The sequence below is a fragment of the Mus pahari genome, chromosome 13, assembly GCF_900095145.1.
Source record: "Mus pahari chromosome 13, PAHARI_EIJ_v1.1, whole genome shotgun sequence".
Lineage (NCBI taxonomy): Eukaryota > Metazoa > Chordata > Mammalia > Rodentia > Muridae > Mus > Mus pahari.
Genome location: NC_034602.1, coordinates 80,810,131 through 80,836,413, shown reverse-complemented (window position 1 = coordinate 80,836,413; position 26,283 = coordinate 80,810,131). Strand labels below are relative to the sequence as shown.

General features: G+C 46.2%; 1 protein-coding gene across 1 annotated transcript in view; it reads left to right on the top strand.

Annotated features, from left to right (window-relative positions):
- Window positions 1-24,292, top strand: part of Ppef2 (protein phosphatase with EF-hand domain 2) — a 30,365-nt gene extending 6,073 nt beyond the window's left edge. The window contains exons 2-17 of the mRNA XM_021211094.1: window positions 414-532; window positions 2,612-2,739; window positions 2,882-2,939; window positions 4,007-4,182; window positions 5,391-5,505; window positions 6,760-6,806; window positions 8,002-8,168; window positions 8,684-8,720; window positions 8,798-8,947; window positions 13,777-14,172; window positions 15,182-15,367; window positions 17,158-17,300; window positions 19,466-19,572; window positions 20,824-20,987; window positions 22,499-22,586; window positions 23,742-24,292. Of these exons, the coding sequence (XP_021066753.1) occupies window positions 478-532; window positions 2,612-2,739; window positions 2,882-2,939; window positions 4,007-4,182; window positions 5,391-5,505; window positions 6,760-6,806; window positions 8,002-8,168; window positions 8,684-8,720; window positions 8,798-8,947; window positions 13,777-14,172; window positions 15,182-15,367; window positions 17,158-17,300; window positions 19,466-19,572; window positions 20,824-20,987; window positions 22,499-22,586; window positions 23,742-23,995 (2,271 nt within the window). The 5' untranslated portion in view covers window positions 414-477 and the 3' untranslated portion in view covers window positions 23,996-24,292. The remainder of the gene's footprint in view (window positions 1-413; window positions 533-2,611; window positions 2,740-2,881; window positions 2,940-4,006; window positions 4,183-5,390; window positions 5,506-6,759; window positions 6,807-8,001; window positions 8,169-8,683; window positions 8,721-8,797; window positions 8,948-13,776; window positions 14,173-15,181; window positions 15,368-17,157; window positions 17,301-19,465; window positions 19,573-20,823; window positions 20,988-22,498; window positions 22,587-23,741) is intronic.
- The last annotated feature ends 1,991 nt before the right edge of the window (window positions 24,293-26,283 follow it).

The window sequence follows — 26,283 nt, the reverse complement described above, 5'->3', positions numbered from 1 at the left end:
AAAGTAAAAAAAAAAAAGGGACCTGTGGATGTGGTCCAGCAGTAGAGCATTTGTCTAATACACCCCAGACCCCGAGTTTAATCCCAGCACCATAAAACAAATTGTATCTAAGAAGAGAACATGCCATCTGCTCTCATGAAAAGCAGAAAGGAGAGCAGTGGTTTGGTAGCAGTGTAAGAATGGCAGAGATTATGAAAAGCAGCTTTGAAGCCACAAAAACTATAGGTATGCTTCTAGTCCACACAGCGGAAAAGAGCATTCGCTCAGAGGGAGACCTGACAGCTCAGGAGGGAATTCTCAGGGGATAAACAGAGAGGAGGGGATTGATCCCGTGGGGGCTCACAGACAGTTGCTCCACCTGAACTGATGCTGTGTGTGAACCTTCCGCTGACAACACCCCTTCCTCTTGTCAGCAAACCCTTCCCTTCCCTCGGATCCAGTGTCATCCATGTCCTGCAGGATCTCTGTCCCTCAACCATGGGAAGCAGCTCATCCACCCAGCACCACTTTGCGTTTCAGAACGCTGAGAAAGGTATGCGCTTTTCTGCTTCAGAGCTTGCTTTGGTACCCAAAGCCCTTGCTGTGTAGGGCAGGACCTCTTAGGATGGAAGTAGAAACCCATTCATTTGCTTTCAAGCCGCCTCTTAGAACTGTGTTGCTCCTTGGCAATGACTACCACAGTGCTCAGCAGACCATCTGAGTTGATAAATTATTCCTAGCAGTCGCTGTTGTCTCCACGTTTATCCAGTCTACATACAAGAGGATAAAATGATGTTGGATAAAGAAGGAATCAAAAATTCTGTGTAAAGGGTCCACCGTGCCAGGGTTAGCAGGGAGGAAGAACTAACACCCACTCATGGAGCCGAGTGGGGTAGACCAGCGGTTCTCAACCTCCCCGACGCTGCGACCCTTTAATGCCGTTCCTCAGAGTGTGGCCACCCACAACCATAACATTATTTTGTTGCTACTTCATATCAACTATAATTTTGCTACTGTTGTGAATTGTAATGTAAATATCTGTGTTTTCTGATGGCCCTAGGACTTTTGACCCTCAAAGGGAATGGGACTCATAGGTCTGAGGAGAACGAGGTGGAGAATTGAAGGAGTGGAGCTGTGGAGGTTGGCAGAAGCCAAACCTTACAGGATTTTGTTTGTTTGGGATTTATTTATTTAATGCCTATGAGTACTCTATCTGCAAGAATGCCCGTATGCCAGAAGAGGGCGTCAGATCCCAGTATAGATGGGTGTGAGCCACCATGTGGTTGCTGAGAATTGAACTCAGCAACCTCTGTTTGAACAGCTACTGCTCTTAGCCACTGCTCAGTCTCTCCAGCCCCTTGTATGGAGTCTTTTAAAGCAGAGACTCCCTGTGGATCTCTGGCTGCCAGCAGCTTGCTATGAACCAAGCTGGTCTCAAATCTGCCACAACCCTCTTACCTCTGCCTCTCAGGTGCTGGTATTGTGGGCACGTACGGCTACATCCAATAGTCTCCTGTTGGATTCTAAACTTTATTCCAAAGGCATGAAGGATGAAAGAATTCAAAATAAGGAATTCTAAAATAGTATTTTTATCTCTTCAGAACACTCTCCTGGCTTCTGTGAAAAAAGAATTGAAGAGTAGAAAGAAATTAATTTTTAGAGCTACTAACATCATCTCTACTAGTTACTTCTGCATAGATGTGACCAAATCCCTTGCAGAACAAATTTAGTAGTAGTAGTAGTAGTAGTAGTAGTGATAGAGTCTCATTATGTGGCCCTGGAACTCACTATGTAGATTAGGCTGTCCTTGAATGCACAGAGATCTGCTTGCCTTTGCCTTCCAAGTACTGGGATTAAAAACACAGCTACCACAGCCCTCAATGTAATTCTTAAAATGAGAATGTTGTCAACATTAGGGTTCCTCTTGAGTGTGATGAAACACCATGGTCAAAGAAGCCTGGGAGGTGGGACTGGGGGTTATCCAGCTTGTGCTTCATCACAGTTGATCATCAAAGGAAGTTAGGATCGGAACTCAAGCGGGGCAGGAACCCGGAGGCAGGAGCTGATGCAGAGGCCATGGAGGAACACAGCTTACTAGCTTACATGGCTAGCTCAGGGATGGCCCCACCCACAATGGGCTGAGCCCTCCCCATCAATTACTAATTAAGAAAACCTCTTCAAGCTTGCCTACAGTTAGATCTTAATAGAGGCATTTTCTCAGTTGAGGCTCCTTTTTCTCTGATGACTCTAGCTTGTGTTGAGTTGACACAAAACTAGCCAGGACAGTGACATATACAAGACTGGGGTGTAGGAAATACTCATCACTTGTGTGGCCTAAAGAGAGTACCTGTTCTCCACTGAGTCTAATTCCTTGTCCAGATGACGATGCTGAGGTGTAAGCTGATTTTTTGATACCACACGGTTTGGCAGGACAGTTCAGAGGGACCCAATCTCTTGATATTCATCTTACCGTTACATTGTAGAAATATCACACGCACGCGCACGAGCGCGCGCGAACACACACACACACACACACACACACACACACACACACACACACACCTACCTCTCCTGCTTCCGGCCCCATCTCTGGGAGTCCCAGCTCAGAGGTTCGCATCCTCATCTGTTACAGCCTTCAAGGCAGCGGCCCTGATCCAGAGATGGTACCGGCGCTACATGGCCCGCCTAGAAATGAGGCGGCGATGTACCTGGAACATCTTCCAGTCTATAGAGTATGCTGGACAGCAAGATCAGGTCAAGGTATGTAGCGGTGGCCGCAGGGAGGGGGAACTGCCTGCCAGCCAGGGCAGCAGTCCTGGTGTGGGAAGGTGCAGCTGATGGGACCACTCCCGGATTCTCTTTCCTTCGTTTTTAAAGCTAGCCTCGTCTGGTTCTTCCACAGCTCCACGAATTCTTCAGCTACCTTGTGGACCACTTCACTCCCAGCAGCAGCCACGAGAGTGAGTAGGAGTCGCCATGCTATGCCGTCCTGGCTTAACTCTGTAGTGTCGGTGTGGTAGGGTCACCGCGGGAGTGTAACTGGGACTCTGCCTAGAGCTTGGGATTGTGTAGGAAGGCTGGCAAATGAATGGCCGAGTAAACTTTTAGCCTGGGCTCTCCTATAAACAAACGTCCCTGGAGACAAGCGTTTACGTGCAAGGAGTGGGTTTACTAAGGAACACTGGAGGTAGAAAGGAGTGGAGAGAGAGATGGAGGAGGTGGAGAGAGATGCGGGAAACCGGAGGATAGATGGCTAGCTCAGAGGGCCTGCGAAATAATGAAGAATGAACCTCCAGGCACCAGGACTTTGCGGGAAATGCCAGTTTCTGGTTGAAGGCATCCTAGAGAGATGGATGCGAGTGTGGGTGACTCCGCAGCCTTTCTGGTTCTGTTACCCATGATCCTCTGCGGTCCGGGAGGGAAACCCCTGGCCTGGACCTTTAGAGCCTGACAGCTGGAGGAGGCTACCATACTGGAGATGATGCAAGCTTCTGCTGTGCCCACTGGGCAAGGTGAACGGCCTAGAATCCTTTCTTCATCGGCTTTGCCCTGCTCAACTCTGCATGTCGGGACGTCCTCTGACCGATCTTTTGATTTTTAAAAGAATATTTATTTTAAATCATGTGAAAAAGTGTGTGTGTGTACACTTGTGAATGCTGGTGTCTGAGAAGGCCAGAAGAGGGTCCCCTGGAGCTGGAGTTAGAGGTCACTGTGAGATGCCAGATGTGGGTGCTAGGAATCTGACTCAGGTCTTCTGGAAGAGCAGCAAGCACTCCTAACAGCAGAGACATAATCTCTCCATCTCCTGATTCTGGTGATTTTTTTAAAAAGTAAATGTAGACCAATTAATGATTGTACAAGCACAGAAACATAACCTTCCTCCTGCATCCCCTAATTATCTGACTTCAGTTTCTCTGTCGTATCCTGGGCTGGAGCCAGTGTCCGACCGGCAGGGTCCCATTGCATTGACGGTCCCTCAATGTCTGTTCCTAAGCTGGTGTGCCTTTGCCTTCTATGTCTGAACTAGGAGACTTCCTGAACCGCATGTTCACCGAGGAGAGATTCGCCCAAGATGTGGAGACAGAGGAGGGCGGCGATTTTGAATCCATAGAGGTGCCAGACAGCTATATGGGGCCACGCCTCTCCTTCCCCCTTCTTCCTGATCATGCCACCGCCCTGGTGGAAGCTTTCAGGCTGCGACAAGTAAGCTTAAATGGGGACGTGGGTCCCAACCAACTTGTATTTATGAGTAAAGGCAGACCAAACCAGCCTGGAAACTTAGCCAGGCTCCTGTGGTCCAACAGCCAGCTTCTTTGTGGTTTTGTTCATTCTGCCTGCAGGTAGCTAGTGAGGAAGGCTGGGGGGCTCACACGGATCTGGGCACGGGGATGCAGCTGCCCTCGAGCAGCTGACCTGTTAGTAGTGGTGTAGGAAGTAATAAACTAAAGGTCAGTATGCGGTATCGCAGGAAGTGATGAGAGCTATGGAAGAGGGGGAGGAGAGGAGGCAGTCTGAGCAATGGAAGTTGTCTGAGCAAAAGTCAGGGTGCTGCAAGATACACCTGAAATATCTGGGAACAGAGTGCTCAAGATAAAAGATTGAGTACAAAGGCACTGAGACAGGAACCCTGTGGACTGTCCAGGGACCTCAGAAAGACCGCTGTGATCAGTAAGGAGGAATCCAGGGGGAAACTAAGAGCTGCTGGGGCAGAAACACAAGGATGATACTCCGGCTTGCTCTTTAAAACACTCAGGGGGCATCAGACCCTAGTAGCACACATCTTTAATCTCAGTATTTGAGAGGCAGAGGCAGGCAGGTCACTCTGAGTTCAAGGTTAGCTGAGTCTAGACAGTGAGTTCCAGGACAGTTGGGGGTTCATAGTGAGAATCTGTCTGGACTAATAATAAAAATATAGTGCTTGCCAAGTTGAGACTGGCATGCCGGTGAGGGTAGAAGAGAAGCAGAGAGACCCATCAGGAGGCAATGGTCCAAGCAAAACACTGTCTTGGCTTCACCCTTCCCGCCCCTCTCACCCCCCAGTGGCCAGTGCAGAGCTGGTGAGAAACTGTTCAGTTCTGTGAGGTACTTAGATCGTGGTCCCTCCACTCTCTGACAAGATGAAAGCAGAGGGGTAGGAGATGGGATGCCGTCTCCCAGTAATGGCAGGCTTGGTCCACACCATCAATTCATACACTGCCTACTGCTGCAGTTATGCACTTCCCAAGGGCAAAGAAAAGCCTACAGATGAGACAGGAAAGAGGAGGGAAGAAAAGTCAGTCGAAAGCAGAGTTGTGTGAAGAGGATCTATAGTTTACTGGGTTCCTTCTGGGGTCTGGGGTGGCTGGACGTTTGCCAGCAAAAGTGGGGTCATCCGTGTTATTTTAAGGCATCCCACCCCTTCCTCCTGGTAGCAGCTCCATGCTCGCTATGTCTTGAATCTTCTGTATGAGACCAGAAAACACCTGGCCCAGCTGCCCAACATCAACCGAGTCTCCACCTGCTACAGCGAGGAGGTCACAGTGTGTGGTAAGTGCTGGCAGGAGGTGCCTTCCCTGGGCAGATTACAAATCTGAAAACCCTGCCATAGAAAGGGACCAGGAGCTGAGCCAGGGGAAGACGTGCTGGCGATGAGCAGGTCACATCGTCTCTCTTTCAGCGGACTGTTCTCATATTTGTCACACTTTTACTTAAAGGAGACATGGTTCGGAGAAGCAGTCCATAGTGATTCCAAGTTCACACTTTCCGTACTGAGAACAGAATCACCACAGTCAACAACAACAATAACAACAACAACACAAACAAAGAAACCCAAGCCTTTTGACATTTTATTTTTTGGTGCTTGTCTTAGGGTTTTATTGCTGTGAACGGGCACCATGACCAAGGCAACTCTTGTAAGAACAACGTTTAACTGAGGCTGGCTTACAGATTCAGAGGTTCAGTCCATTATCATGAAGGCAGGAACATGGCAGCATGCAGGCAGGCATGGTACAGGAGGAGCTGAGAGTTCTACATCTTCATCTGAAGGCTGCTAGGAGACTAATGACTTCCAGGCAGCTAGGATGAGGGTCTTAAAGCCCACAGCCACAGTGACACACCTACTCCAACAGGATCACACCTTCTAATAGTGCCACTCCCTGGGCCTAGCATATACAAACCATCACAGTACTTGAGAAAATGTCAAGGCTTACAGAGTGTTTATTTCCATCCACACACACGCCTGTCACATAGAGAACCACAGTGGCCAGCTTTCACCATTTGCTCAATAGCATCCCTGTGGACAGAAGCCCACTCCCCAGCTGAGGGAGACACACACGAGGAAGGGGTGTGAACTGGTCCAGCGGGTGTGCCTTGCTCACCCTGTAAGCATCTGAAACTTAGAATTCATCCTTTCAATGCCTGAAGAGGAGATTTCTTGTTAGATTTTGTAACTTCTCTTGAACAGTCTCCCAACACTGGTCCACAAGTGAGTGACAACTTCTAACTTAGGTGGGGTGAACTCCCCAGCTCTCTTCCCATTACTGCCCTGTATTATATTGTCTGGTCTTTGCTGCAGTAACAATGTAGCTAATTAACTGTGATAATCATAAAACGAAACAAAACAAAAACCAGTGTTTTCTGCTTTCCAGTACTAACTACATCTGCGATGAGTTAGAACGAGATCAAAGTGATTCTCCCTAAATTAGTAACTCTTGCTTTCTAGCCTTGTCCCATTCTCCCAGACACAGTGTTTTTCTTGTTAAACTATGGGTCAGTATGAGCTAATATCCTTTTCTCTGTTAGGAGATCTACATGGCCAGTTGGATGATTTAATATTTATATTTTATAAGGTAAGAGCATCCAATTATAGTGACTTTTTTGCTCTGAGGTTTACTTTAAAAGTTCAGATATAAGATATACCCTCCATTACACAAATAACTGTTGCTTAGACTTACAAAACAGATGTATTTTTATCTTATATTTTGTTTTGTTTTCCTGCGTGTACACCACATGTACACAGGGCATGGAAGCCAGAAGAGGCGCGGAACCCCTAGAGCTAGAGTTACAGATGGTGATGAGCTTCCATGTGGGTGTTGGGAATCAAACCTGTGTTATTTGCAAGAGAGCAGTCAGTGCTTTTAACTGCTGAGCCATCTCTCCACACCCAATTGCTTGGGTTTCTGTATGTGTGTCTCCACAATAATACCTAATCTAGAGTCAGCTTTGCTTTCTATTCTGGTTTATTTGTGTAAATTTTAGGCAAATCTAAATGTCAGTTTGATAAGCAGCGGGAACCATTAGCAATTGATTTTCTATTTTTTCCAAATAAAGAAGATTAGTATGGAGGTATCCAAACTTTGTTTATATTCATTTTACCTATAAGAAGAACACATAACAAGTGTGTATGTACTATTTTATTAGTATAGTATTACTTTGTATGTATGCTATATTTCCAAATCATTCGTGTGTGTGTGTGTGTGTGTGTGTGTGTGTGTGTGTGTATGCATACGTATTCTCCTTTTTAAAATGTTTTTTGAAATAAGGTCTCAAGTAGACAGGAAAGGCCTCCTTCTAACTCACTATGTAGCCAGACTGGCTTTGAACTCCTGATCTTTCCTACCTCCATCTTCCAAGTGCTGGGTTTACAGATGTGTGCTATTAGGTTCAGCCTGATATTACCTTATTTAATTCCCACAAGTTCATGGCAGTCATTACAACTATCATTGTTCTCGTCATTATGAACCTGGAACTTAAAAGTGGCTTCCATGTCACAAGCCCAGCATCCTTTGGTCACACCACATGGTTGTGTCTCTGCATCAAATGCCAGATTTACTGAGTATCTCCTAACTTCAGCGTCTTTGGAAAGGAAATGTAAGACAACGGAAAACATTTCCCTTTTTTGCTGATATTTCCGGTGTAGAGGAACCCACAGACCACAGGATTGGCTATGGCTCCTGACTTAGCAGTCAGATGCCTGATGCCTTTAACCTGATGTTCTCTCCCCCCCCCCCACTGCCTCTTTGTGGACCCATCATCGGTCGGAAGAACGGTCTGCCGTCACCAGAGAGAGCATACGTGTTCAACGGTGACTTCGTGGATCGAGGCAAGGACTCTGTAGAGGTCCTGATGGTTCTCTTTGCCTTCATGTTGGTATACCCTAAGGAGTTCCATCTTAACAGAGGAAACCATGAGGACCATCTAGTGAACCTACGGTACAAGCCCAGACTCGCGGGGTGTTGGGTGTTTCCTCTAGTGTTCCTTGCTTTAGATGTCTTTTAAATATAGCTTTCCTAGGGCTAGGGTTGTTCAGTGGAGCACTTGTCTAGAACGCACAAGGTCCTGGGTTCAAGTACAAGTCAAAACAGAAGTTTTCAAATTTCTGAAAGAATACACAGTATATAATATTTTTAATGATTTTTAAATTCTATGTTATTTTACAATTGTGATAAGAACATTACATTTTTACTTATCAGTATTTTTAGCTTGTAAACAATAAGGATCCACACAGAGCAAGTAGCAATTCTAGATAAACAGAAAGACTAGAATTTGAATGCCTCATCATTTCTCTACCCAAGAAAGAAATTGTAAACTTTTTGATGGTCTTTTCTATCTCTTCTCTACATATTCTAAGGGCACAAAACTAGAATAAGCATTTTTATGAAATGTGACGGCTCCACGACCTCTGTCACTAAACGCATCTTCATGTGTGCTTTGCCCCTGTGTCCAGATATGGCTTCACCAAGGAAGTGATGCATAAATACAAGGTGAGCCCCTTCCAAAGCCTGGTGCTCCCTCCCTTCAGACAGTTCAGTGGTGCTGAATAGCTTGTCGTTTTTTTTAGATACATGGGAAGAAAATCCTAAGGACACTTCAAGATGTCTTCTGCTGGCTTCCATTGGCCACTCTGGTTGATGAGAAAGTCCTTGTTCTTCATGGCGGGGTCTCAGACAAGACAGACCTGGAACTTCTGGCTAAACTGGACAGGCACAAGGTACTGATTCATGAGCTAATACAAATCTCACCTTCTGTCGCGTTTCACTGTCCATGTGAAATAGAAGTCGCTGTGCGTGCTGACTGGAGACAATACGGGGAAAGGATTGAGGATTCCCAGCTGGCCTCAGGGAGCAAGTGTGCTGTAATCCATTAGCAATGTCTTCCATGGACACACAAGGGGACAGGGGTGGCAGCTAGTGCTGCATTTTTGCCATCCTTGATCTAGATAACTCTCTCTCTCTCTTTTTTAAAAAGGATTTATTAATGTATATGTAAGTACACTGTGGCTGTCTTCAGACACTCCAGAAGAGGGTGTCAGATCTCATTACCAGTGGTTGTGAGCCACTATGTGGTTGCTGGGATTTGAACTCAGGACCTTCATAAGAGCAGTCCGTGCTCTTAACTGCTGAGCTATCTCTACAGCCCCGATCTGGGGAATTCTAATCACTGCCCTTTAGCACTATTTCCCAAAGAGCTTCTACTTCCCAAATGATTCACATCAAATCGTCTTTATCTAAGTTCAGCCCACGTGTGTTCAGCATCACACCGGAAGGGTGCTCTCTTGCCACTTGCAAAGTCAATACTAAGGAGATGTGAAAAGGATCCAGAGACTGTGTCTGCCCTTCAGGTGTCTATAACAGCGCTGCGTACTGGCAGAAAGGATGGAGAGAGAGACAGGGAATGGAGTATAGCTGCTGAACAGTAACTTTCTACTGTCCATTTGACTTTAGAAATACCTGGAAAACCAAGGCTTCGCATTCTCTTTATATGAGCCTCTTGACTTTTCACGGTAGCCCATGCATCTCCCCTCCAGCTGTCCCTTGTGGCCACCTCTGCTAAAGCGTTCTCCATGGCTCTTCCCTGAAGCTTCAACAATGCGGGACTTATTACTCTAAGCTAAGCTGCCCCAACTCTGAATGACTTCAATGGCTATGAACATACACAACAGCACGTGGTTTTAGAATAAGGACTGACTTTGAGGCTTGCAGTTTTCAGCTATCAGGTGACAGGGCAACTTAGTGCTGTGACGTTGTCTAGGGAATCCCCTAGGCTGTCCCCTCCAAGCCTGGATCTGTATTGCCAAGAAAAGGTACTGCTGTGCCCAGGTTCTGCACACTAGGAAGGAAGAGGAAAGCAAGTGTTCTTGCCCCTTCCAAACAATCCAGAACTCGGCGAGGGTCCACTTTCACCGCCTTATCAGACTACGAGTACGTTTGAAGGGAGGCTGGAAATGGGGTGTTTGTGGTTGGCCAACCTGTGAGAAAGAATTGAAAGACAGACATGCGGGGAATGATAGTGTTTGCCACAGACATATTCATGTTGGAAAGTGTTACCTGGGTTGACAAAGCCTGGCCTGAGAAATGAGACAAAAAGGGGTAAATATCCTGGTTCTGCTGCTTAGAGTTTGTGACCTTGGACAACCTAACTTAGCAGGACCTTAGACTTCATTTGCACAATGAGGATATGAATAAACTCTATTATCGTCATTGTGGAGATTAAATGTAAATATGTCAAATGTGTCACACATGGCTTATGAAATCATGCTCGTGTGTGGCTGAGGTGACACGAAGGTTCAAATGGCTGTGTTTAATGCCTACACCTTCCTTGAGTGAGTGCATCTCTACAGCAACATCTTAGGAAGTTGGAATTCTCTGCCGCCATGCTGCTCATGATCCAAGATGGCTGCTTGAGTTCCAGTTGTGACCACATTCTAGCCAATTAAAAAGGTCAGAAGAAAGATACGTTCTTTTCTTTTATGGACAGCGGGTGGCACTCAATGTTTCTCTTCCTATCTACTTGACAAGAATTTATTCAAATGGCTCTAATTACCTGAAAGGAAAGTTTGCAAAGACAGTCTCTATCCCATACTACATACACCCCATTAGAGAGAGAGAGAGAGAGAGAGAGAGAGAGAGAGAGAGAGAGAGAGTAAGGTGGCCACCCTGATTTAGCTTACAATGTTGGCTTCTGTATGCACTCTTCCCCAATACACAGAATTCACGGCACAGGGCTGTATGGGGCTCATTCAGGACTTACCTTGCCTCAGAGTCCAAGGCTTCTGTACTCAGGTTCTGCCGATCAGGGTTGGGTGTGGCTTTGTGTGATTCAGTGGCCAGGGACAAGTTACACATCCCTATAGACCCAAACTCAATGTTCTAAGCAGGAAAGGAAGAGGTTTTTGGCAGATGCTGATGAGAGCTCTGTTCGTTCCTTGGCTCACTCTCTGCTTCTGGACATCTCGGCCTGTCACATTTGTTGTTTTGTTTGTTTGTTTGTTTGTTTTATTTTTGTTTTTAATGTAGGGATCTGGTCTAGAACTCACTGTGTAGTCAAGGCTGGCCTTGAACTTGTGATCTTCACCACTGTGCCTCTGAAGTGCTGGGATTACAAGTGCGCACCACCATGCCCAGCTTCAGCCTTAAAGTCACAGGTTTCCTTACGGTAATTGCATATGTACTTAGGGGCGGTTGATGTTTAACAACCTTTATGGGGTGTGGGTGCCTGTGCAGGCCATAAGACATTGGAACCCCTGGAACTGAAATTACCTGTGGTTATGAACTGCCTGATGAGGGTGCTGGGAACTGAACTCTGGGCCTCTACAAGAGCACCAAGCGCTGTTAATTCATAGCTGCTGTCGATTCTGCCTCCACATTTTTCTGTTTCTTTTTTGTTTGTTTGTTTGTTTGTTTTTCTTTCTGAAACAGGGTTTCTCTGTGTAGACTTGCCTGGAACTCACTCTGTAGTCCAGGCTAGCCTCAGAATCAGAGATTCACCTGCCTCTGCCTCCCCGGTGCTAGGATTAAAGGGCGTGCCAACAACAGCCAGCTCACACTTAATTTTTAAAGTAAGTAGTTGGCCCTCTCACCCATCTTCTTTCTGCATCTTCCTGCCACCACCCCTACTTATAATCTTGAAAGTATAGAGCCCTAAAACCTAAAGCCAGTTTGCAGTGCTTCCCTTGTTAAATCTGCCTGTTGCCTGGCACTTGATTTTTTTTTTTAAGCTTGATGTTTCACAAACTTTGAGCTCAAACCTTCTGTTCAGCAGTGTTTCCATCTGGAGGTAGAGACAGCAAGCTACAGGAGAGCCAATTATCTCATCGGGAGACTTGTATATAGTTGTGACAACATAGAAGGCGCGCGCGGGGGGGGGTGTACTTTGAAAAGAGCAGAAGGAATGGGTTCTTTTCATGGCATAGGACGAGCTAACATCCTAACATTTGGTTGGCAAAGCTCTGTGGTGGCACTGGCACGGCAGTTCGTACAACCTGGGGAGCCCTAGGGAAGAGTGCAAAGAAAGAGGCGGGGCTCCAGTCAGACTAAGTGGATCCGGTGCTGGAAGAGTCTTGGTACTGTGCCTCAGATTCCTTGGCTGTCTGTAAATGATGAAGCTCTCTCTCTCATAGGAGCTGGGGAGGAAGTAGGTTGACTTACAGAAATTGTGCACCGGGGCACCTCGCCAGAAAGTCTCAATGCACCAGCATCCGAAGTCTCTTTAAGAATCAAAGGTTAGAGGCTCAGAGCTAGGAGCTAGTGATAGAATCTTTAGAGTTTCCTGAGAGGTGACAGGGGTGTCACTGGTGACTGGCTTTTGCTGTGAGTCTTTAGTGAGGAGGGACTGGTGGTCGCAGTTTCTCTCTCTTCCAACTGCTAGGAAATGACAGTCTCGCTGTCCCCACACAGAGTGTCTCTTTCCAAGACATGTTCATCCCGCGGGCCCTCTCCAGGACCTTTCTTTGTTCTTGCCCTAGGCCAGTCCACCCAGGGGTGGCTCTTCTCTGTACCTCACTGTTCCTGGATCTATGTGCGGGATGGGGAGGGAGCATTCTGTGCGCATGCCTGGCCTTGCAAAGATGGCCTTCTCAGCTTTCCCTGTAGCCCTCGGTCCCAAGCACCATGGCTGCTGTCTTTGTGTTCATTGCCACGCAGTTCCGGGCCAGATTGCTGCCTTTCCCAAGAACAGAATATTTTGTATTTATTTTTCAACTTGGTTCCAACGCCACGATGAGCCGGTGGGGCTCCAGCTGAAAAGGGTTCCTGCTTCCTTCCTCTCCCTTATCCCTCTGCAACAAGGTAGAGTCACGGTCGAACATTTCCGGTTACCTGACTGCTTTTCCTTATTCTACATCACCCGCCTAGCAATCCAGCAGATGGCGCCAAAGCCCGCATAGAATCGATGTTTTGTTTTGTTTTTCTCTGGATACCCTTGTCAGAACCATGATCAGCCCGTCCATGTTTCATGCCCAGGTCCCGACTCTGCATCACTACCGTCCCATTGGTGGGTATTTTTTTAAGCAAAAGAAGGGTCCCTTAAAAACGGCATGGTAATGCTGCGTCTGTCCATCAGAAAACCTAGGTCACGGGACTGATTTGAGGGCCGTGTAATACAGCGTGGATGCGCGGCACACAGGAGTGACCCACAAAGCACTCAATTTTCCGTTGGAGATACAAAATGTGACTATGTGTCTTGCAAAAATATGTTAAATGTGAGTAATTTAAACATGAAATAGGACAAAAAAGATATGAGCCTGCCAATTGCGTGTTTGAGTGTGGTGGCTAGGTGAACTTGCTGTGTGCAAAGTTCTAAGGGTCGCCGTCAAGCTATCTGCTTGTCACAGCCCCGGAAAACTGCACAGAGCAGAGGTTTAGAACTGACCTGGATGCCAGAACAGTAGTCTGAAAGGACTTACCATTTCATTCTTGTGACTCTGGGAGCACGTGCGCGCGCGCGCGCGCGGGTGTGTGTCCGTCTGTCTGTCCATTTATTTATTTATTTATTTATTTATTTATTTATTTATTTATTTATTTATTTATTTGACACATTTAGATTGTTTCTACCATGAGGTGCAAAACAAGAAAGGAAAGTGAGACTCGGGAGGAGCAGAAGAGAAAAGATAACCAGACAAGCTCTGGGCAGAAGCCTACTCCGTGGTTTCTTCCTCAAAGCCGCTCTCTGCCCTCTTCGCCTTTTCACCTGGGCTCTGGATTTAAGGCCTACAAAGCCGGCAGGTCCTGCAGCATCCCCTGTGGCTCCCCTGACAGCAAAGAGCTATCTCGGAGGGGCCAGGTGCAGCACTCAGTGGACCTAGAACTGGAACAGTGCCGGCAACAAGCCGGCTTCCTGGGGGGCTTCCTGGGGATCAAAGAGAAGGGGAAGTACCTGCCCGACTGTGTTGCTGATGCTGGAGGGATGCTGGAGCCCACCCCTGAGGAGTGGAAGCAGGCGAGTGTGGCTTCTGAGAATTTGTCTGCCTTAGGAGGAGCAAAGAGATCGAAACTCCTGTATAAATGCAGGGGGGTTCCTGAGACCCCACTTTCTATAAGGAATTAGAAAACTTTTGTTTAATAACTCAGGTTGACATCTTGTAATGAATGGGTAGAGGTTGCTGAGGACTATTGCCCAAGAATACCTGTCTCGGGACTTGGCTTCAGCTGAGGAGATAAGTTAGGTACCACTTAAGGAATTCTTTCCCATGTAGCAAGCTGGCTGCTCCAGCACAAGACCAAGAGAGCAAGTCGGGAGCTCCTGTCCTCTGTTTTCAGAAAAATCAGGGCATCCTGGGACCTCTAGGACTATGTCATCTACCACATCAGGGCATCCCGGGACCTCTAGGACTATGTCATCTACCACATCAGGGCATCCCGGGACTTCTAGGACTATGTCATCTACCACATCAGGGCATCCCCGGACCTCTAGGACTATGTCATCTACCACATCAGGGTATCCCCAGACCAATTGAGGATCAATTGTTCAGAGTCATTCTCAGCCTGGGCTACACAAAACACTGCCTAAAAACAAACAAACAAGCAAGAAATCTGCAGCACTGGGAGGCTGAGGTAGGAGGGTCACTGTGAGTTCAAGGACAGCCTGGGTTACTTTGAAAGACTCTGTCTCAAAACTAACAAACAAAAACTCAACCAAACAAAACTCTAACCAAACAAACATCTGTAATTCCAGTCCCATGGAACCCAACACCTCTCTGCATGTACAACGGTACACAAGCGTGCATTCAGCAAAACACCCATACACATTTAAAAATAACAACAAAGATAAATGAAATAAAAACTTCAAAATATAAACATGGGTCAAATATTGATTGCATAGACATTTTTCACTTTGTCTTGTGTTTCCTTTCTCTTCCTCCCTCCTCTGCTTCCTCCTTCCCACCCCCTTCCTCCACCCTCCTGGTGTTCCTGGGAATGAGTGATTATGAACCTCCTCTTCTTCTTAGGTTGTAGATATTCTGTGGAGTGACCCCACGGCTCAGGAGGGCTGCAAGGCTAACACTGTCCGAGGAGGAGGCTGTTACTTTGGCCCTGACGTGACAGAACAGTTGATGGAGAAATACAAGCTGCAACTCCTGATCCGTTCGCATGAATGCAAACCTGAAGGCTATGAGTTCTGTCACAACCGCAAGGTGGGTTGAGCTGCTGCAGCTGTCGCTGTATCTGTGTCACAGGAGTGATTCCAACGGGCTCTTGGGAGGTGCCTGGGGTTTGCTACCCACTTGCCTGAGGCAGCTAGGTACTTTATAAGTGTGGGAGTGCGTGTGTGCATGCGTGGGTGTATGTGTATGTGTGTGCGTGTGCACGTGTGTGCGTGTGCGTGCGTGTGTGTGTGCGTGTATGTGTATGTGTGTGCGTGTGTGCGTGCGTGCGTGTGTGTGCGTGTATGTGTATGTGTGTGCGTGTGCACGTACGTGTGTGCGTGTATGTGTATGTGTGTGCGTGTGCGCGTGCGTGTGTGTGCGTGTATGTGTATGTATGTGCGTGTGTGTATGTGTGTGTATGTGTGCGTGCGTGCGTGCGTGTGTGTGCATGCGTGCGCGTGCGTGTGTGCATGTGCGCGTACGCGCGCGCGCGCGTGTGTGTGTGTGTGTGTGTGTGTGTGTGTGTGTGTGTGTGTGTGTACAGGGCCCACAGAGGCCAGAAGTGAGTGTCAGATTCCTCAAAACTGGAGCCACTGCCGGTTTTGAGTCCTAAATAGATGCTAGTAACAGAACCCAGGTCCTCTGTAAGAACTGTAAACATTCTTAACTGCTGAGCTGTCTCTCCAGGCCCCAGAGTAACCCTACTTTTCTATGCCTTTGTACCTCAGAGATGCTCTGTGAGACTTTAATACACTGGGAGGTGCTGCACATGATATCTCTTCCTTAAGACTTACAGTGAGCACAGAACAGAAAACGTTTTCAGCCTTGCAACCAGGAAACACAAACTCAAACAAATGACTCTTCTATTAATTGACTGTGAACCCACTGTTCTCCCATAGAAAGAGGATTCTGGGAACACAGAGTCCCACCCTTTGTCATCGACTAAGTCAAACGTCGTTACATTTGGAGATATCCAGATACACACAGACCCTGACTATCTGCCTGGACAATGTAAAACCCAGCGCCTTGTAGGGAGGTTTGAGACAAGCAACCACAATCCATGTGACTGAGAGAGGAAAGATTTGGTTGGGGAAACACTAACTTCCTCTATCCATCAATCAAAAAGGGTTTTATCTGTCCCTTGTTCTCGGGCTTTTGGGAATCATTGGCTGCCATCAAATTTTATTGTAAAAAGTCACACAAAGTTTCCTGTGATCACACCTTTAAAACCAACACTCAGGAGGCAGAAGCAGGCAAATCTCTGTGCGTTCAAAGCCAGCCTGGTCTACACAGTGAGTTCCAGGACAGCCAGGGCTACACAGAGAAACCCCCGTCTCAAAATAAATAAATAAATAAATAAAACAAAGGGTCCTAAAAGTCAAAAGTAAAAGATCAGAGAGTCTGAGAGGATGGCTCTGTCGGGAAAGCACTTGCCACATAAAACATGGGGATCTGAGTGCAGCTTCCTAGCACCCACAAAAAAAGCTGGGTTCAAGGCGTTGTCCATCTGTAATCCCAGCGGCTGGGGAGGTAGAGATAGGCTGATGCCTGGAGCCCACTGGCCAGTCAGACAAGATGAACTGGTGAGATCCTGCCTCAACAAACATGGTGGAGAACAACTGAAGAAGAAACTGAGTAGGAGGGAGGGAGGGAGGGAGGGAGAGAGAGACGGAGGAATGGACGGAGGGATGGAGGGACAGACGGAGGGACGGAGGGACGGAGGGGGGCCCATGGTGAGTGTGAGAAGCAGCCCGATGTGGGCTTGGCCCATGGGGTTGAGGATGGAAATCCGTCAGTATGCACACGCCCCACGCCCTGTCTCTTCTGCTCCGACTCAGGTGTTAACCATCTTTTCTGCCTCCAACTACTATGAAGTTGGCAGCAACAGAGGAGCCTACGTCAAGCTGGGGCCAGCCCTGACTCCACATATCGTGCAGTATCAAGCTAACAAGGCGACCCACAGGCTAACCATGAGGCAAAGGCAAGACTTTTCAGCGAGTAGCTATCAGAAAATGAGTGTTAGTGCTTAGAGACATTAGATGTCGTTATAGTTATCCAAATTCTACGGGGCAGTTCAGAATTTAGCTTATCTTGGTATTAAAATCTAGAATAGACATTATGCAAGAGCCCCGTATTTGCCTTTTTGTTGTTATTTGGTTATTGCATTTCTTCTGAGATAGGGTCTTACTGTGTAGCCTTAACTGGCCAGGAACTTGCTATGTAGACCAAGTTGAGTTCCACCCACCTCTGCCTCCTAAATGCTAAGATTAAAGATATGAGATTAAACCCAGCACTGTTCGATCCCCCCCATCCCTCCTCCTCTCTCCTCTCCTCCTCTCTTCTCCCCTCCCCCTCTCCCCTCTCCCCTTTTCCCTGCCCCCCCCAATAGGGTCTCATGTCTTATGTAGTCCAGGCTGGCCTCAGCCTCACATACAGTTAAGGATGGCCTTCAGGCTCCTGTTCCTCCTGCCTCTGCCTCCCACGAGCCAAGTATACAGGCGGGCATTACCACACCTGCCTGACTCCATTTGCAGTTATGATAATAAAATACCCGATGCAAGGTATTTTTAAAGAAAGTGAGCTTACTTAACATATAATGTTGGAGGCTGGACATGTAAGGCGGGGCAGCCCCTTGGGTCTGTCCTTTAGTGAGGACCTAACTGTAGATGGCGTCTCATCAGGGATAAGGGGAAAGATCACATCCTAAAATGTTAGGCAGGCGAAGGAGGATGTTAGGCTCCATCTATGTTCATACCTCACAGAACTCAGTCAAGAGTCCCATGAAAACTGCCTTAATCTCTTGGGCAGTGGTGGCAGGGGGTGGAGATGTGTGTGTGGGGGGGTCTTGACTTAAGAACCTTGTCTTTGGCTCCACCCTCTAAAACTTCCATCACCACACTGAGGGCCAAGTTCTCAACACGCAAGCTAGACACCCTGAGTTCCCCCTTGGAATCTGTGAGATCAGAGAGAATCAGCCCTTAAAAATTCTCTCTGATTAACACACTCTTGCTGAGGCACACACATACACGCACACACACACATGCACACACACACACACATGCACACACGCACACATGCACACACACATGCACACACACACACACTCACGCACACGCACACAGACAGACACACGCACACACACACTCGCACACGCACACATGCACACACGCACACACACACAGACAGACACACGCACACATGCACACATGCACACACACACACACACACACACACACTCCATGCATAGTTCCAGAGACACCCATCCAGAAGGTTGTCCAGGCATTGCTACCTCAGGGCCTTTCATAACCATCAATGACTGCTGTTTGCATGGACATCAGTACTTCTGTTAGCTTCTGATATAACAAATTCTAGATAAAGCTCGTGTGCTTGTATACCTGCGCAATCTGAACCAAGCTTTAGAGAGCTCACACAATTTTTAAAAGGTTAATGGAGCCTACATATGTGTTACTAGTTAACATGAATTACAATGAACATTTTTCAACTTTAAAAAAATTGTTTGCTTTTTGTTTGTTAGCAGGAGTGTCCCCTGTAATCCAGGCTAGCCTTGAACTTGTTATGTAGCAAAGACTGACCTTGAATTTTCTGATCCTCTGCCTCTGGCTCCAGAGTGCTGGGGTTATAGGCAAGTTCCACTCACTACCCCTGGCCTGCGATAAATACTTTTATCAAAAATGACAAAATAATTTAAAACAAAATCAAATGGATTTAGTGATTTCTGTGTTTTATATAAATCTCATTTTCTGCTTATCATAATCATAAACTATGAGGAAAACATGATTTATTATGATAACATGGTACCCAGTGGATGCCAGGCTTCCTGCTAAATGCTCACTACGAATTTATTTAATCTCCATGTTCACCCTGTGAGGTCAATGGCCTTTTAAACCGGTTTTTGCTAGAACAGTTGAGGCACAGCTTGAGTAGAGCACGTGACTACAGAGGTGATCTTTCTCTAGACTTGAGCCACTGGCCGCCCTGGAACAGAGAGGGGAAACGAGATGAACACTTCTCTCCAAAGTTGAGCTCTTGGGCGCTTGAGTTACTGAGAATGAGGAAGAACATGCTAGAGCCCAGGACTTAACCTTAGACTCAGCTTTTCACAAACCCCTCTTCTTCCCGTTCCAGGATCAGCAGGGTGGAGGAGTCGGCCCTCAGAGCCCTGCGACAGAAATTATTTGCTCATTCGTCGGACCTGCTTGTTGAGTTTAGGAAGCACGACCCGGATGAGAGCGGTAAGGACAAAGTAAACAGATCTAGAAGCCTCTGCAGGGCTTGAGCAGGAGGAGCACTGGTTAGGGATGAAGGGCAGATCATCTGTCGTGGCTTCAGCTTGCCGTCGTTTTTTGTAATTTTTTAATCCCTAAGATTATAACAGAGCATGTACTTGGCCAGATGCAGATGGTGAGAGCAATGGAATCGTGGGAAGGGTCAGGCCCAGAAGCAAGCAGGAGTGAGCGGAGGAGCTGAGTCTCTGGCGCTGGCCCAGCGACTGCTCGTTTCTGAGCTTTTCAGCTCCATGTTCTACTGTCAACGCTAAACAGTGCTTTTATTCAACTTGATGGAGTAGACAACCAAACTTCGATTAACTGCAGCCCCATATATATGAATATATGTTATTAAGTGTTTCAGTGAATAATACATTCCAAGGAAAGTAGAACATTGATTCTTTCTTCAGTACTGGGGATTGAACCCAGGACCTTGTGCATGCTAAGCAGGTGCTCTGTATTAAGCTACACCAGCACCTATCTTTTAAAACAACCACACACAAACACACACACACACACACACACACACACACACATATATTCACTTGCATACATAGATATACATAAACTCATATACAGATACAAATATGCATACATACATATATACACATAAACACATACATGCGCATGCATATACACACTCATACCTACACACACATAGACACATACATGCAAATACATATACATATACATACACACACATAACATAAACACATATATATATATACATTCATATATACACACTTGTGCATACACATATATACACTCATACACACACACATGACTATATATATACACATACATACACACTCATACACACATACGTATACACATACACACACACTTATATATACATATACATAAAAACACATACACATATACATTATTTTATGATATTTACAAAAATCTTAATGTACCCAAATTTCATACATGAAAAGACATAATTTTTAATTATAGGCAGGAATAAAGCTTTACATCACATTTGACATACACTTATGCTTTGTTCTCTAACTGAAATTTCAATTTAATTAGCCATCTTGTGTGTCATCTGGCAAGCCTAGTTTCCAGTAAACTCTGCCATGGCCAACAAGAGTAGTGGTAACGGCCTTTATTCCTGTTACCCACCAATACTTAAAGGACGCGAGCATTAAGATGTATGTCCTGCCCGCACATCCTGGTAGACAGGTAGGCAGGCTGACAGCCAGGTCTTTCCCGAAGGTGTCATCACCCTGAGTGACTGGGCGACTGCCGTGGAGTCTGTGCTGCACCTGGGGCTGCCCTGGCGGATGCTGCGGCCACAACTGGTGAACAGTTCAGCGGATAATGCGTTGGAGTACAGGTCCTGGTTGGACAGCTTGGCCAAAGAACAGCTGAGTCGAGAGGTGAGGGTGTGGCAGTGGTGGTGGAGAGCACACAGCGGCCTCTGAACCCTATGAAGGGGTGCCTAAATTCTGAAACAGCTATTTAGGGCCCCAAAGCTAGGGTGGGAAACCAGAAGGAACTATTTGTTACATCCCTGTGTATCAGACTGTGTGTTAAGGGGTTTATGTAGCTGCCTCTGTTAATCCCCGAAAACAACCTAGAGGTAGGCATTACCTGTGCTTTTAGACCCGAGAGTTCATTAGCCTGGGGTTATAGAATTTCTCAGCAGTGACTCAGGCTTGGGCTAAGGGTGTCCTTTGGGAGAAAGCTTACGCTAAGCGTGCTTAAAGCCCCGGATCAACCTCCAGCAGCAAAACAGAACAAAACCAAACTCAAGTCTTCTAACTGTAAATCCCATCCGGTTTCCCCAACACCGTGATGCTTCCTCTATTTTAAAACATGAGTCAATAAATAGTTGCTGACAAGGCCAGTGAAGTGAGGCTTTTCCTTAAGTACTTTTGGAAAACATCTTTATTGCAACATGACTGCAACATAATTTGCACGTTATGTAATTCACCCACTTGAAAGGACTCCACTCAGTGATGCTTCGGATACGTTTGTCCCTCGGTAACTAGCATGAGGGGAATACTCACACATCTGGGGAAGCTCAAATCCCTTATGTAAAACAGCGTGGTCATGCACATCCTCCCACAGACTTTACTCTCTGGGCTACTTACAATACCTAATGCAATGCAAATACTATGTAAATACTGGGTTGTAGGGGGAATAATGATAGAGAAGGTCTGTATATGTTCAGTACTGACAGTTTTCATCCAAGACTAAACCACAGATGCTGAACCTAAGGATATGAAGGGATGCCTATATTTGCAAATATATGCAACCATCTACCAAATTCTATTTTTGAATGGGTTTTTACTTGTTTGGGGTTTTTGTGTTTGTTTCTATACCACCAGTGACATTCCTACTTCACTCTAGCAACGTGGAAGAATAATAAAATAACTTCAGTCTTGTTCAATGTATAACTATCAGAGTTCATTATGTATTGTTGCTTGCGACCCTGACCAAGATCTTCCAGGGCAGGGGTAAGAAGGCGCAGAGTCAGTGACACAGACTCCAGGTGTCAGGCAAGTGGCAAAAATAGAGTTGTTTTTTGCCTCAACTGAGCAAACCTTTATACGCCCCGCCTCCCAGCCTCTCATTGGCTCTCAAGTAGTGACACTGTGTCTTTCTCACTGGATCGCTCCATTGCCTGATCCATCCTATCTAGCCACTCTAGGATGGCTCATGGAGGAAGTATCAGTGATGCGGACACCAGCATTGTGGCTGGGCCTCTTACAGTGTATTCATTTTACATTAGGGCAAAAATGAGGGTTTTTTTTTTCTTTTTCTTAATTTTTTTTTCTTTCCGGTAGGTGCGTTCTCTGGCCCCAAGGACCAAGGCCGGGAAGTGGCAGTGGGGAAAGTGGGACTCAGGCAGAGAGAGAAGCTTTTATCTTTCTTGTTCTTACAGAACATTCAGTCGAGTCTGCTGGAAAAGCTCTATCGAAACCGATCCAACTTGGAGACCATTTTTAGGATCATAGACAGCGATCATTCAGGTAAACTCGCTCATCGCCCCGTCACATTCAGTGCATAGGAATTATTTTACCTCAGACCCCTTAGTTTCCTTCACAACTCTTTCCTCTCAAGTTGCACACAGCTGATGAGTTGTCACCAGCAGTGTCAGAAAAACTACTCTCTTTGTGGTTTGGTTTGGTTTTGAGATAGGGCTTCTCTGTGTAGCCCTGGCTATCCTGGAACTCACTCTGTAGACCAGGCTGGCCACACAGCCTGAGCATTCCCAGAGCCCACCGTGGAAGGGGGGAGAGGACTGACTGACTCCTTAAAGTTGCCCTCTGACCTCCGCATGCTTCCAGTGACACACATGGACGTGAGCATGCATTCGTGTGTGCATATGTGTGCACAGAGACACGACTTTCTGTAACTACAGTGAGAAAACCTTAGCTGAGGTGAACTGAGGATAAAGCTTTCAGAGGCACTGGCAGAACTGCAGAAAACCAAACCGAAAATGAACTCCGGCCGACTGTCCGTGCTCTTGCTCTGTTATGAGCTGGTTGCTTTTGGGGTGAGGTCTCACATCCCCTCTCCAGGCTGGTGTCCAACTCCTGGCCTCAGTCAAACCTCGCACCTCTATCCCGAGAAGCCAGGATAAATCTGCCCAGCTTTTTTTTTTTTTTAAGATGTATTTATTTATTTTATGTATATGAGTACACTGTAGTTGTCTTCAGACACACCAGAAAAGGGCATCAGATCCCATCACAGATGGTTGTGAGCCACCATGTGGTTGCTGGGAATTGAACTCAGGACCTCTGGAAGAGCAGTCAGTACTCTTAAACCACTGAGCCATCTCTCCAGCCCCAGTGTGTCCGGCTTAAACACATTTTGTAATCAGTCTAAATACGCTTATATCTGGGATGACTTGACATAAGAAGACATGCCTCGCTGACATTCTGGACTGGATAATGTATTCCAGTGGTTCATTCTGTGCATCGTATGGTGCCAAGCAGTATCCTTGGCCTTCATCTTCTGGTTGCTCTCAGCTGAAGAGCACTCGTGATTCATGCTTTTCCATTTGGGAACCTTGGGGGTCTGTGTCTGCTTACTAGATGGGGAACAGGTGTCCCGTTAGCAAGTCAGACTGTGTTAGCCCTGAAAACTAGACGGGGCGACTGACTTCTCCCCTCTGCCTTAAGGATTCATCTCCCTGGATGAGTTCAGGCAGACTTGGAAACTCTTCAGCTCCCACATGAGCATCGACATCACAGATGACGCCATCTGTGACCTTGCCAGAAGCATCGACTTCAACAAGGACGGCCACATCGACATCAATGAGTTCCTGGAGGCCTTCCGCCTCGTGGAGCAGTCCTGCTCGGAAGGCCACACCTCTGCTCGCCCGCAGTCCACAGACACAGCTGAGAGTGGCCACAGCAGTCCAGGCCCATGCTGAGGATAGCCTGGTCCATACTCAAAGTGCCTAAGGCGATGCCGAGTTTATGACTCCACATGGACTTGGACTTTATCCTGAGAATTTGCCACCACAAAGCGTTCAAATCAAGAATTACCTGTGTGGACTGGAGAGATGGCTCTGCGGTTAAAAGCACTGACTGCTCTTCTAGAGGTCCTGTGTTCAATTCCCAGCAACCACATGGTGGCTCACAACCATCTGTAATGGGATCCGATGCCCTCTTCTGGTGTGTATGAAGACAGCTACAGTGAACTCATATACATTAAATAAATAAATTAATTAATTAATTAATTAATAAAATAATTACCTGTGTATTTGCTAGTGGATGGATGTGTGCTTACGTGTGTGTGTGTGTGTGTGTGTGTGTGTGTGAATAGATAGTGGTCCCAACCTCATTTCAGAATTTTTAAAAAGTAGAACTCAGGTGTAGGAATGTTTAAATTCTCAAATCTACTCTAGTTATCACTGATAATTTAACATCCTCATGTTTTTATTTCATATATCTTATTTATTGCTTTAAAGTGTCATCAGTAAAAGAAATTTTTAACTGTATCTAATCCTATAATCCTATGACCCAAATATACATTTTTCATTAGGTAGTTATTCTTATAGTTATAGCGCTTCTCTGATTTTATGTTCTCATTTTAAAATAAATTTACATTTAATTGTATATACATTTTCCTTGCTGCTATATAATTTTCACAGCTATCGTTTAATGACTGTATAATTTTCTTTCAAATTAATGTACCATAATCTGTTTGGTTCCCAATTAATAAACAGATATGTTGCTTAGTGTTTCATACATAACATCATGCCTAATTTGTAAAAATATTTTTAAATAATATGTTTTCTTAGGATACAAATCTCAGGGATGGGGTCGCTTTGGTAAATGATATTGTGTTATTTAGGCTTTTCAGGGAAGCCAATAGGCTATAGACAAGATTTATTCTATAGAATTAGCAAGGAGTTGGAGAGATAGCTCAGTCAGCTAAGTGCACACGTGCCATGCGTGCACAAGCACCTGAGTTTACCTCCAGCACTCACAGGGAATGTTCAACGTAGTGCTAGAAGGTGAGGACTGGCTAGCCTCGTCAGTCACGGATCCCTGGGCTCAGTGAGAGCCTCGTCTCAAAAAGTATGGAGACCCATAGGTAGAGGCATCACACATTAACTACACACATACACACACACACACTCACACACACACACACACCACACACATGCACACACACACACACCACACACATGCACACCACACACTGCATTCATACTACACATACCACACACATATACACACGCACACACCATACATACACCACACTACACATATACACACCACACATACATACCATACATACACCACACACACATGCACACCACTACACATTACACACATACCACACATATATATACACATGCACCATACACATACCACACACACACATGCATACACACTGTACACACTATACACATAACACACACACACACACACAGAGAGGCACACACACCTTTTACCTGAGCTAGGACGGCCTTTAGACTCGGTGTATGACTGAGGATAGCTTTGAACTCCCAATCCTCTGGTATTTACCTCTCAAGTGAATTTTACCACAAATTCACAACTTGAGTGGTGTCATTTCAAATTTTTGCTAGAGGTGAATGAATAGTGTTCCATTTATAATTTACTGTATGTTTCATTGACCAATACCAAACTGTCTCCTCTCCCTCATTTTATTTATTAGTGAATGAAGGAGAACTTTCTGAATGTGTGACTTAATGAAACAGGCAGAAATGGGGTCCATGATTTCATAACCCCCACCCCATCCCCACCCAAGATGCCGCCTAATGTATCTGAGGCACATGCAGATAGGCATTACTCTCCCCGCTCCATCAAATGCTATACAGCCATTAGAAAGAATGCTCTGTTGTGGGCTATTGGCTTTACATTGGGACCGGGGTGGGTGGGGCTTTCACAATTTCTAAAGACATGCAGACTCTGAGGATGCTGAGACAGCCTCCTACAGCAAATAAACTACAAGGCGAGGAATATCAGGAGAGCAAGGAGACAACCACAGACTTTCAAATGTTTATGAGGCGGCCATTGTAGTGTATGTAGTATGCCTTCAGTTCCAGCACTGGAGGGACAGGAGGAGGCAGACCCCTGTGACATGGAGGCCAGCTGGTCTGCAACTGACCCTGTCTCAAATTGTTACAGGACATAACAACTTAATCTTCAAAGAATGGATGTTTGTGTGTGTGTGTGTGTGTGTGTG